At 43.7% G+C, this 13,238-nt stretch overlaps 1 protein-coding gene across 8 annotated transcripts; it reads left to right on the top strand.

Moving 5' to 3' along the window:
• The first annotated feature begins 1,289 nt into the window (after positions 1-1,289).
• Positions 1,290-12,989, top strand: CCNA1 (cyclin A1). 8 transcript variants are annotated; one of them, XM_033235235.1, is made up of 9 exons: positions 1,290-2,037; positions 3,250-3,435; positions 7,774-8,020; positions 8,212-8,336; positions 8,789-9,012; positions 10,113-10,317; positions 11,250-11,363; positions 12,292-12,425; positions 12,732-12,989. In XM_033235235.1, exons 2-9 carry the CDS (start codon positions 3,271-3,273, stop codon positions 12,781-12,783), a joined length of 1,266 nt encoding a protein of 421 aa, XP_033091126.1. In that variant the 5' UTR covers positions 1,290-2,037; positions 3,250-3,270; the 3' UTR covers positions 12,784-12,989. The 8 variants fall into 8 exon arrangements, with proteins under 8 accessions (XP_033091126.1, XP_033091119.1, XP_033091111.1 ...); XM_033235228.1 differs by having other exon boundaries at positions 3,247-3,435; XM_033235220.1 differs by lacking the exon at positions 1,290-2,037 and adding an exon at positions 2,079-2,427.
• Positions 12,990-13,238: the final 249 nt, after the last annotated feature.

The following is a 13,238-nucleotide window of genomic DNA, read 5'->3' as shown; positions in this document are numbered from 1 at the left end:
GGCCCGATCTGGGCTCACTGCAACCTCTGGCCTCCCGGGTTCAAAAGATTCCCCTACCTCAGCCTCCCGAGTAGCTGGGACTACAGGCGTGCGCCACCACGCCAGGCTACTTTCTGTATTTTTAGTAGAGACAGGGTTTCACCACGGTGGCCAGGATGGTCTCTATCTCTTGACCTCGTGAGTCGCCTGCCTCGGACTCCCAAAGTGATGGGATTACAGGGGTGCGCCATCATGCCCGGCCTCATTTTAGAGCCAAGAAAGTCATAAGTATTGCACAAGTTATACACGTATCTGAATTTACATGCACACATAGATATCAGTTCATCGAACACACTCTCCTGTTTAAGATATGACCAGAGGCTTGTAACGACGACGTAGAATTCTAAGCACAATAAAACAGTCATAAACTATGTAACCATTTCCCTTTGCCAAGTCTAGCAAAGTGGACGGAGCAGGAAGAAAGATGTTCATGATAATCCTATTTCATATAGATTAAGGTTGGATTAGGGTGCAGCCATTCAGATAAGAGGAGGGGTATTAAATTATCCGAGGGTCTCATTTGGTTACTTTTTAAAGGCTAAAGATGGCTGAAAGTCATTGGACACCTTTGTAGCCTTGTCATCTGGTCCTGGCCAGATCTGAGTTGGGAAAAACCAGCCTCAGAGCGACTTCAACCCTGGTTTCAGCTTCAGCCCAGAAAAGCGGATCAAAACGACAGGTTCCACGAACAAACACTGCGCCGGCGCCTCTGTTTTGGAGAAAAGAAAAAGGGAGTGAGGTTTCGGTCACTTTTGTCCGAGGAAATCAGATGAAAAGGGGTGTACAAAGGACCAGGTCTCGTGAGCGCAGCCAATCTTGTCCGCTCCCAAGCGACTCGGGCTCTTGGCAGGACTTGCCGCAGAGTCCCTGACGCAGTTAAGCCACTGAGGCCTTCAGCGTCCCAGGAAATAACAACACTGTCGGCAGGTGGGGGAGGGCTCCTGGGAAGATATCCAACAGAGGCGCCAGGCAAGAGGACAGAAATGCTCCTTTCATTCACCTTGCGAAGCAGAGCATTTGGTCCCCGTCGGCGTCTGACTCTGTTGTGGCAATCTAGATGTTACCAGAGTTCCCGTGTTTCCTTCATATTCAAAGGCACAGGAAATCTGGGGTGCAAGAGGACTGCTGTCTCTCAAGGAATAGAAGTGTGTGACAAACGTATAGAAATGAGTTTCATGTTGAACAAGATCTGTTTCTGCGTTCCTCCCTCATCCAGCCTTGATTCTCCAGATGCTTCCCAACTTATTAATATTTGACTCAACTGCACGGCTTTCAACCCGTGCTTTTGTTAGAATACTTCTATTTTCACCTTAAAGCAATGCCCACACTCAGTTTGCTTGGTAAAAATGTTAATAACGCACACTTTAAAAAAAGGCGATAACCGTTGCTTGCATAAAGTGGCCATTTGAATACACTTTGGGTCTGATTTAGAGATTTAGGGGTGGATGTTTAAACAAAAAAGCAAAAGTAGTGACAGACTACAGCATTGGTAACGTGTGTGTGCATATATACATTTTTTTAAAAAAATAAAGTTCGATTATTTCACCTGGCTTGTCAGTCACCTATGCAGGCGTCTGAGCCCCCCGGGTTTCCAGGAGCCCCCCGTATAAGGACCCCAGGGACTCCTCTCCCCACGCGGCCAGACCGCCCGCCCAGCCCCCAGCCCGGAGCGCTGCCACCGACCCCCTCAGCGTCCCAAGCCCCAGCTCTGTCGCCCGCGTTCCTTCCTCTTCCTGGGCCACAATCTTGGCTTTCCCGGGCCGGCTTCACGCAGTTGCGCAGGAGCCTGCAGGGGAAGACTTCTCGTGGGGACCTCAAGCACCACGTGCGACCCTAAATCCCCACATCTCCTCTGCCGTCTCGCAGGCCACATGCATCGGGAGCCGGGCAGGGCAGGTGCCGCCCGCAAGGACCCCCAGCGATGGAGACGCCACACTGCCGCGACTGCACGTGGGGCCACCCCGCCGCGTCCCGGCCGCCGCCCGGCAGGAAGCGTAGGTGTGTGAGCCGACCCAGAGCGAGCCGCGCCCTCGGGCCAGCGTAGGCAGGGCGCCGCAGCCTGCGCAGCCCCGAGGGCCCTGCGTCGCTCTCCCGAGCCAGGGTTCTCAGGAGCGGGCCGCGCAGGAGACGTTACAGGGGGTTGTTAGCGGCTGTTGGGAGAACGGGTCACAGAAACAGTCCCTTCCAAAGCCGGGGCCATCGTGGGGTGGGCGAGTCCGCCCTCCCAGGCCGGGGGCGCGAACCAGAGGGTACGTGTGCAGACGGCGGCGGCCGGCCCCACCTCGCCCGGGCGGAGACTCACAGCTGGAGCTGGAGGGCAGTCGCCCGTTAGTCCCGCAGGGGCCTGAACGCCCAGGGGTCGCGGCGCGTCCACCAGGAGCGAGTCAGGTGAGCAGGTCGCCATGGCGATGCGGCCCCGGGGAGCGCACGCCAGCCGCGGTCGGCATGGAAACGCTCCCTCCGGTAGCTGTCCGGGAGCGCCGCTGATTGGCCGATTCAACAGACGCGGGTGGGCAGCTCAGCCGCAGCGCTGAGCCCGGTCGCCTCCCAGGCTGGAATCCCTCATCACTTGGTACCTCCCTCCCCGCCCTGCCCCGCCCGGCCCCGCCCGGCCCCGCCCGGCCCTGCCAGCCGCTACCTCTTAACCTGATCCTCCAGTGCACTTGGCAGTTGTTCCAGACACGTAGAAAGATATCGCCGGGAAGAGCTGGGCCCGATTTGGGGTCCAGGCAGGTTTTGAGGACTCCTATCTGGTGAGAGGAGGCCGCAGTGCACCACCCTGCTTGTCACTTGGGATGGAGACCGGCTTTCCCGCAGTCATGTACCCTGGATCTTTTATTGGGGGCTGGGGACATGAGTGTCTCTGCTGGGGAAGACCGGGGCTCCCAGATTTCAGCTTCCAGGTAACGTGGGTTTAGTATCCCGACTTGGAGGCTTGTCAGAATGTTTCTCTCCTTCCAGCCCAACACGAGGTCTTGGGATACAAAAAACCCCTCAGAAATTCAAATGACTGTTTTAATTCAGAGCAACTTTGATCGATTGTGCGGTCGCTCATGCCCTTTCAGCATTAACAATTGCTGGGAAGATCAGCAATTGGTGTTAGTCCATTTGCTTGGTGCTCTCCCTCCTAGAGGTTCTCTTGTGTCCTTGGAGCCCCGGGTGGACGGGGTTGAGTAACCAGCCTGTCTGTTTCTCTTTCCCTGGTAGCAGCAGCCCGTGGAGTCTGAGGCAATGCACTGCAGCAACCCCAAGAATGGAGTTGTGCTGGCTACAGTGGCCCGAGGTCCCGATGCTTGTCAGATACTCACCAGAGCCCCGCTGGGCCAGGATCCCCCGCAGAGGACAGTGCTAGGGCTGCTAACTGAAAATGGGCAGTACAGGAGGACCTGTGGCCAGGTAATGACTCAGACGCATTGGGAATGATGCTTGTGGAGAACGGCTCTCCTGCTTTGGTGCCAGGTGCTTTTCTGTTGCCTTTGTACCTACTACTCCCCCTGAGTATTACAACCCTGGAATCTGGACAACGGGGAAATTGATCTTTCCTTTCCTTTCCTTTCCTTTCCTTTCCTTTCCTTTCCTTTCCTTTCCTGTCCTGTCCTGTCCTGTCCTCTCCTGTCCTTCTCCTGTCCTTCTCCTTTCCTTTCTCCTTTCCTTTCCGAGACGGAGTTTGGCTCTTGTCGCCAGGCTGGAGTGCAGTGGCGCTGTCTGGGCTCACTGCAACCTCTGCCTCACATGTACAAGCAATTCTCCTGCCTCAGCCTCCTGAGTAGCTGGGATTACAGGCGTCCACCACCATGCCCGGCTAATTTTTGTATTTTTAGTAGACAGGGGATTTCACCATGTTGGGCAAGCTGGTCACTAACTCCTGACTTCAGGTGATCTGCCCACCTCGGCCTCCCAAAGCGTTGGGATTACAGGCGTGAGCCACGGTAGCAGGCCAGTTGATTTCTTAAGATCACCTTGAGGGGTTCAGTTTTCAGCTAGAAATAGTGATTAGTTTTCTTTGTTATTTTTTCCACTATCAAGGAAATAGGTCTAGGAACAGTTTGGATTATGTATATTAAAGTAATTTAAGGGCTGGGCTAAAAGGAAATGTGAATGCTTCCAAATAAACTGTGGAAGCGGGGTTCCTCCAGGTCAGAGCAGTGTTCACATTGATGCAGGCTGTGCCTAAAGCAAACCTGGATAATCTTGGCTGTGTTCATTGGGGATAGTGTTAGAATCAGGATTAGATTAGGCTAGACTCAATTACTCCAAAAAGCATGCTTTGAAAGCAGACATCTTCCCAGTACTGACTAAGCAGCTACGCTAACAGGTAATGGTCCCTCAGGTATTAGTTGTGTGAACTTAACTGATCATAGATACCTTAACAGACAAAAACTATACCTTTCCTATTTCGTAGGTGAGAAAATCTGAAAGGTTTAAGCCTCTGCCAAAAGAAAGTTATGATAGAAACTAGATTAGAAGCCCCTCATCTACTGACTCTTCACGTGATCTGTTCAAAACTTTGGAGAAAATTGAGTGGAAGTGGTTTTAACAAATTTTAATTTGCTTAGCGATGTTTGCTTTTTAAAACTTAAAGCCTGAGACTTGGTTCTTATGAATTGTCAGTTGTGCCTATGTTGAGTGGTCACGTTTTAAATTCCCAGTTGCTAACCTCTATGTTACCTGGTGCCACTTCTGCATTTCCCTGTACCTATCCTCTACAACCTGCTTAGAAATCTATTTTGCATCTTCCTTTCTCCGTTTAATCCTCAGTAACCTCCTCCTTCATGCTCACTCTCAGCTGATGACTTTGTATCTTATTTTCCTAAAAATATAGAAACATCCAGAAGAGAATCTGCACATGTTCCTGTGTGCCATATAATCTGCCATCCACAACCTGTTATGTGTCTGCTATGTCCCTGCTGTCATGCGAGGTCGCCCCCCTACCCCATGTGTACAATATACTCATGTCTCCTTGTTTCTTCAAGGATGTCACTCTAGCCACTTTTCTTTCTCTCGTTAGTTTTTTCTTTTCTACTGGGCCCAACCTGTAAGCATACAAATATATTGCCATTTTTCCATCTTAAAAACCTGTCAACTAAACGCTCCTACTGAGTGTTACAACCCTGGAATCTGGACCACAGGGAAGAAGTTGATTTCGTAACATCATCTTGACCCGTCCCTTTTTCAGCTAGAAATGGTGACGAATTTTCTTTGTTAGTTTTCCAATATCAAGGAAATTGGTCTAGGAACTGTTTGCATCATGTCGATTAAAGTAACTTAAGTGCTTAAAGTAATTTAAGTAATGGGACAGAAGCTGTCCCATTTAAAGCCACCTATCTTGAGAGTTTGTCATATCTCGACATATATAATGTTGCCTTTCCCAGTAACATGTAAGCTCCATCCAGGTGTTGATTTAGGTTGTCATGTTCACTGTTGTGTGTCCATTACTTTGAACACTGCCTGGGCCTGACCAGGATGGCACACAGTGTTTGCTGGATGAATGCTCTCTGTCTCTAGTTCTTTTTCTGCTCTATTTTGACTCAATTAATAGTCTTTTCCTTCCTCGACTGATCAACATTATTTGACATGGTTGATCATTCTTTTTTCCTTGAAATAATTTCTTCTCATTCAGCTTGTAGAACATCACTCTCCAAGTTTTCTACCTAGCTCATTGGCCACTCTTTGATATTCTAATTGCTACTTATATATCCAGTCTCTACAAGTTAAAATGCCCTATGGCCTAGTCTTTGATCTAAATTTTGCACTCAGTCCCTTACTAGCCTCTTAGTCTCCTAGCATTAAACACTCTCTATTTGGTGGACTGATATTTCTATCGCTGGCCTGGGCCTCTGAGCTTTATTGCAGGCTCACACATTCAGGAGTCTACTTGGCATCTCCACTTAGATCATATAGTAAGCAACTTCATGCTTGTGTAAAACGAAACACCCGTCCTTTTCCCTACTCCAGACTGCTCTTCTCAAGTCTTCTTTATCTCAGTAAATGGAGTATCCATCCTTCCTGTTATTTAGCCTCCAAACATTTGTCTTCCTCGATTCCTCTTTTTCTGTCACCCCACATCTAATCTAATGAGAAAATATTAGCTCTACTTTTTAAATGTCTAGAACCATTTTACTCTTCACAGTTTACAATTACTTTCCTGGTTCAAATCGCTATTGTGTCTCACTTAGAATTTTCAAGTTTTGTAATTGATTGACTTACTTACTCTCCACACCTGTGCACAGCCAGAATAATCCTTTTAAGACATAAAAAGATTATACCACTCCTTTGTCCCAAATTCCAGTGGCTCCTGTCCCTGCATAAAAGCCAATTCTTAGATCAGCTTTGGCAAGCCAACAAAAACAAAATAATAGTAATGAAAACTTATCCTTAATTGGCCTATGGTAAGTCCCTCATGATTGGCCTCTCTTTTCTTTCTGTCTTCATGCCCTATGTGACTGTCTCACTCTGCTCTGTTTGCTCCTACCATGTCTTTTCTAGTTTGTTTCCTTCCTCTCCCACAGACTAGAATATAAACTCCATCAGGTAGTTCTTTTTAAACATTTTGTTCACTGCTAAATTATGGGCATGAGAAAAACTTCTAGCACATAGTAGATACTCAGTAAATATTTGTTTATTAAGTATATGTCCCAGCCTATGGACACAGTGTCTATGTAGCAAGAGTCAAACTTGGCAGTAACTTGGAGTCCTGGTTGTAGCAAGAGTCAAACTTAGCGGTAACTTGGTTATCTGGTTACAGTAACTTATGATTGTGACTCTTTGTTGTCTTTGTGATTTCCCCCCCATTACTACCATAAGTGTTCATTTTCCTGCTAGACATAAATCATGTATTTAACTTGGTAAATAAAAGGGAAAGTTATGGAACCACCTACTAACTTAGAAGTCGCCTTCAACAGTACACATCAAGATACATTATAAACAAAATGGTAATGTGGTAGACAGAGCTGGCATTTGCATAAATATAGCTCAGGCTCATAGAGCTTGCCCACCTGCCCTGACTCAGCTGACATTCACGCCATCTAGCATGGCTCACCTTAATATGCAACAGTGTTTGATGCATTATGCTTGTTCACTGCGGTGGCACCACAGTTGTTCCCATTGTTCATGTTATAAGAATAGAGAAAAAGGAGAAGTGACTGAGAAATTTCCCCAGGAGTAAATGCATTATGTCATACGTAAAGGTTCTGTGGCTTGTAAGAGAATTGAGCAGCATTTGGAAGTTTGGAAACTTCCAAAATCATCATGTTTCTTAATAACTGGGTATGAAATGGAAGCATTATAGGGGCCATGTGGCTACAAAGTTATTTATTTAAGGAGGAGGGGAATTGTAGGAACTCAGTCACTGCATCAAGAGTTATGCAGACTACTTATAAAATCTCATGATGCTATAAATATAAAAGCCAATTTACAGTTTTGCCTTTATATGTGGTACCTATTTCATTTTGTAAGAGAGCTATAGGTTTTCTTTTTTCTACAATCTTGAGTTTCCTTTGATAACTATGTGATTAAATTTTAGGTAGCTCTTTCTCCAAATATCAAATGTAGACAAAGACAAGGGGGCAAAAATTACACTTTTGAAGATTTATTCTTGGAATTAAATTGCCGACATAGATTTTTCAGTTTAGAATTTATCTTACCTTCCCAGGCTGTTGGTTTGAGTCGCGGAGGTTCACATCGCCTCTGTGGTCTTTGACGTGGCCTCTAACAAAAGATTTAAACGTTTTTTAGGGGACCACAAGAATCAGGTGTTATTCTGGATCAGAAAATGCCTTCCCTCCAGCTGGAAAGAAAGCGCTCCCTGACTGTGGGGTCCAAGAGCCCCCCAAGCAAGGGTTTGACATCTACATGGATGAACTAGAGCAGGGGGACGGAGACAACTGTTCAGGCAGAGAAGGGATGGCATTTGAGGATGTGTATGAAGTAGACAGCAGCACACTCAAGTCAGACCTGCACTTCCTGCTGGATTTCAACACAGGTAACTAACTTGCCGATGGCTAATGGCTGATGGTACCCTGTATTTATAACTGCCTGCAGCATTCACTAGCTAGTACCTAGCAAGAGAAAAACAGCAAGAAATAACTATATTCACAACTGCCTGTGGAGGGTTAGTGGCTTGGACAAATGGTTAAATTAAATGAGTTATCTGACAATGTTGAACTCTTGCAGTTTCTCCTATGCTGGTAGATTCATCTCTGCTCTCCCAGTCTGAAGATATATGCAGTCTTGGCACAGACGTGACAAATGTGACTGAATACGCTGAAGAAATTTATCAGTACCTTAGGGAAGCTGAAGTAAGTTTTCCCACCTTCTACTTCAATCTTCAGGACCCAAACTCTTATTATTAAGATAAATTATATACTCTTGGCTCATAACCACTAGTGAATGGCACTCTTATGCCAGCTAAACATAAGAATATCTATGAAAAATAATAATTGTGATGGCAAGTAGCAATTGCTTGGACTATTTCTACATGATTCAAAGGGTTTATATGTGAAATATTTTACTTTTAGGAATAATTCATATTGCCATTCTCCCCTGCCCCCCCAACCCCATGTTATTTGCTAACCAATTACTTTATAGAACCAGAAATTTACACTTTCTTCCTTGTTATGATAAAGATTTATTTGCCTCTGATCAGGATCTTTCCAACCTTTGCTTGTGAGATTTTTAAATAGTAACTGTATTGTGGAATGATCTTTCTGAAATTGCACCTACTTAAATATCAAAACCTTTTCCCAATCAGATAAGGCACAGACCCAAACCGCACTACATGAAGAAGCAGCCGGACATCACGGCAGGCATGCGCACGATTCTGGTGGACTGGCTGGTGGAGGTTGGGGAAGAATATAAGCTTCGAGCAGAGACCCTGTATCTGGCTGTCAACTTCCTGGACAGGTTCCTTTCATGTATGTCTGTTCTGAGAGGGAAACTGCAGCTCGTGGGAACAGCAGCTATTCTTTTGGCTTCGTAAGTGTTCTTTCAGCTTTCATAATATGAAACTATCACTTGTCAAAACACTGAATTTTTGTCCTCCATTTCTTATTGAAGAAATGCAATGCTTGATAATTAAAACTATTCATGTCTCCTTTGATAAAAGATCATCCCCTTCACAGGATTGACTGAGAAACTGAATCTTACCACATGTTTACTCTTCAATCACCTGGTTGTGATTTATAGCAACAAGTTCAGTGTCCTGACTAAGGCAGCCATCAGCTCAAATTCAGGATCTAATTTCACTATTTTGCAGTGTACCCTTTTGGCTATTTCCTATCTATTAAGTCCTATTTAAAGACAGTGTGGTTACAAAACGCTGTCTTCATGATCTAGCAAATGGCCCATAACAACAGGTTTATTTGGTTACAGTGAATAAACTACTTCAACGAGTTCCTGTTACTATCAGTCATTCGTAACAGCACCTAATTGTGTGGGCTGGGTTGTGGCTGAGCTACCTTTAAGTGACCTGTCGCTGAGTGGTAATTTCTTTTCTGTTCTTTTGGTCTCAAACATTCTATTGCTAATGCATAAAAACTTGCCAAAATTCCCCTAAAGAAAGGGGAAACAAAGGCAGAAGGAAAGAATTGATCATAGTGAAATTATATCATTATGTCTCTTGGCTATAAGCATCATTTGCTAATTCAGTGGAGAAAGTCGAACAGCATCTTTTTAAAAACTAGAGGCTTGTGGAGTTTGTTTCTATCATTGTGTTAATCCTAACACTTTTTTCTATGAAATGATTTGAGGTCTGTAGAATGTGTAGGAATTTACCTATAGTGTCTGTCATTCAGAATCTTTCAGCGTATCACAGGCCCAAAGCTAAAATTCTCAGTTGGAAATTATTTGTTACTACTCCTAGCAGTAAATATAACATATCCTTGTAATAATCATGCTCTTGGTCCAGAAACACGCTCCTAATATTTTCATAGCCTGGAGTCATTTAGTGGTGTTTAAGTGGATATGTGGCTGCAAAGTAAGTCTGCAAGGGCCGTGTGAAGAGGCATGGCTTATGGTAGCACAGGAGTAGAGCTATAGGTTCCAAGTTTTACTTCTAAAAACTCTTCCTTTCCCAGGAAATATGAAGAGATATATCCTCCTGAAGTAGATGAGTTTGTCTATATCACTGATGATACATACACAAAACGACAACTGTTAAAAATGGAGCACTTGCTTCTGAAAGTTCTAGCTTTTGATCTGACAGTGCCAACCACCAACCAGTTTCTCCTTCAGTACTTGAGGCGACAAGGAGTGTGCGTCAGGACTGAAAACCTGGCTAAGGTGTGTATACCATGTGATTTCCAGGAACTTCCAATGCCAAGGATTGTAAAAATCAACTTTTCCCAATTATCCTTCAGTTCTTTCCTTTTCGGTTTTCTTCCCACAGGCCCAGAAAAACTGTTCCAGTGCTGAAAGAGAGCTAATTTTAAGAACCCAGCTTTTGGTTATAAGGCATTACTATTGACTATGTTTGGCAGGCACGGGTTGTCTGATCACCCAACTATTTAAAAATTTAAGCTTGGAAACTGTTCCCTTATTGGATACAGATCACATACAAGCAAAACTTCCTAGGTTTATAGAATGGGAACAAAGTAAATCTAGTTTAATATGGTTCATCCTAATATATTATTAAGTAATGAGCATTATTTGGTTGTTTGGAGTTATAGAACTTTAGTTGAAGGCATTGGAGTATTGGTTTGGTCAACTGGGTTTCCAGCGACCATAATCTAGGATATCTGGTATTTATGTGCTGTACATAGAGTAGCAAGGATGTCCACATGTTTTACTATGTTTCTTCTAATATGAAATGTTTCCACTGGTGCTGTCCTAGTCTCTGAACTGCATGCATTTGCCTGATAGATTAATAGCGTTAATGTTTTTGTCTTTTGGCTAAAATCTCTGTTCCAATTCCAGCTGCCAGAGCAGTGCTACTTTATCTCAGCATAAACATAAGCATAAGAAAAGTAACCTATCACCTATCCTTTGGGAGTAGGCCAAATACTTTTGTAATGACATTTTACCAAAACATAAATGTTACTGTTGTTATAGACAGGCATACCAATTACTAACCCAGTAAACAATCTTGAACATCTATTTCTGTAGATGCCAACTGAACAAAGATAAGACACCATTTATTTCCTTGCCATTTCCAGGCTTACTTGTGACCTTAATCACATTTCTAATTCCAATGTGTTTTCTTCTCTTGTGCTTAGTATGTAGCAGAGCTGAGTCTACTTGAAGCAGACCCATTCTTGAAATACCTTCCTTCATTGATAGCTGCAGCAGCTTTTTGCCTGGCAAACTATACTGTGAACAAGCACTTTTGGGTAAGATCTAACTTCTTTCTAGATGAAATTCAAGGTCTATCTAGAATGGGCTTGCCTCTTATGAGGGCAAGTTAGTTCATTAAGGATCTAGTCATCTTGACAGCAGACCACATGCTGCTGGTCAGTCTTCATGGCTTTGACTCAGTGGCTTCACTCTATGAGGAGTGAGATTGCAGGAAGTCGAGGAGACAGTATCACATACTCCTTCAACAGAAGCAGGCCTGGAAACCCCAATGCCCACTGGTATTCAGGGAGGGCCCTTGAGGTACATTGACTGCTTCAAGCAAAAGTTGTTGACTTTTACCCTCTATATTAAAACAAACAAACAAACAAACCTGGGTCCAGTTAGGATGGCCAGAAGATTGCACTTCAAGCTTTCAAGACAACAGGGTAGTAAAGTGTTGCCTCTTGCCCAAGAAGGTGACAACATCAGAAAAAGACCCCTAGGTTTGGCTCTGAAGGCTCACTGCTGTACTAAAAGAAGGGGGGTGTCTACCTTTATTTTCATGAATGCTTATGTTTTTTTCTGCTGCATTTTCTTTTTTAAAAAAATTTTCTTTTACCTTTTTAAAGCAGTTCTTATTCCAGCACTGCAGTGTTTTGACTAAAAATTTTTCATATTGTGTACAAATAGAATGGTCAGCCAAGCAGGGCTCTATAAGGACCAGTAAATATTTCACTCATGAGGGAACAAGGAAAGTGATCCAGCCCCAAGTTGAGCATTATAAATTTATAATACGAGAAAATTTAGAATCCTGGCTGTACTTTCTGATATTTTCCATCTAAAGTCTCTGAAGGGGGTTCTGGTTTCTTTTGAGATGAATGTGAATGTTTACTAAGGGATTAATTCCCTTTATTTCAAATTGGTTATTTTCAGATTTCTAATGTAAAGTTACATGAAGCAATTTTTTTCTTTTGTCTTGATTAGCCGGAAACCCTTGCTGCATTTACAGGGTATTCATTAAGTGAAATTGTGCCTTGCCTGAGTGAGCTTCATAAAGCGTACCTTGACGTACCCCATCGACCTCAGCAAGCAATTAGGGAGAAGTACAAGGCTTCAAAGTAAGTCACTGACATTTTCATATCTTAGCTCTCTATTTAAGGATTAATGGGTTATAGTAATGGTTACTAGATTAAAAATAGATTAAATTGTATATCTGGTGCCAGGTTGGAAAAGTAAGGTTACATGTACAAATTTACAAATACATTTGAAGAGATCTAGATTTATAATTTGTCAGCTTTTAATACTTGTAGTCAGCCAACTTCCTTCCATTCTGTTAAAATTACTGGAAAGTTTTTCTGTGGCCTGAGATTTTATCAAACTGAAGTCCTTGGCTTGTGCTGACCTTGCTTTTGGTCTTGTTTCAGGTACCTGCATGTGTCCCTCATGGAGCCACCTTCAGTTCTTCTTCTACAATAAGTTTCTGAATGGAAGCACTTCCAGAACTTCACCTCCACATCAGAAGTGCCATTAATTGTCATAGGCTTCTGCAGTTTGGATCAACTAATGTTGTTTACAATATAGATGACATTTTACAAATGTAAATTAATTTAGGTTCCCTTAGACTTTAGTAGCTTGTAATATAGTCCAACATTTTTTAAACAATAAACTGCTTGTCTTATGACCATGTGTTAGACTTATTTACTAATTATCATGGCTGACATATTCGTCTGGAATGTTTGTTGAGAGTATTAAAAGTGTTATCTCTATTTCAAGCATCTTCAAAACTGGTTTTGTAAACGTGGCATGTTATTAGGATTAAGTGTTCCAAGGTATCCAGGGATATTCACGGTTGATAAATGGCTACTCTGAGGCTTTTTCCTTCCTGTCTCTTTATTTCCCAGGTAGTAGCTCTCATAGATTAGTAAAGGAAG

This window comes from Trachypithecus francoisi, unplaced genomic scaffold, assembly GCF_009764315.1.
Source record: "Trachypithecus francoisi isolate TF-2019V2 unplaced genomic scaffold, Tfra_2.0 Contig01461, whole genome shotgun sequence".
NCBI lineage: Eukaryota > Metazoa > Chordata > Mammalia > Primates > Cercopithecidae > Trachypithecus > Trachypithecus francoisi.
This window is presented reverse-complemented; position numbering and strand designations above follow the sequence as displayed.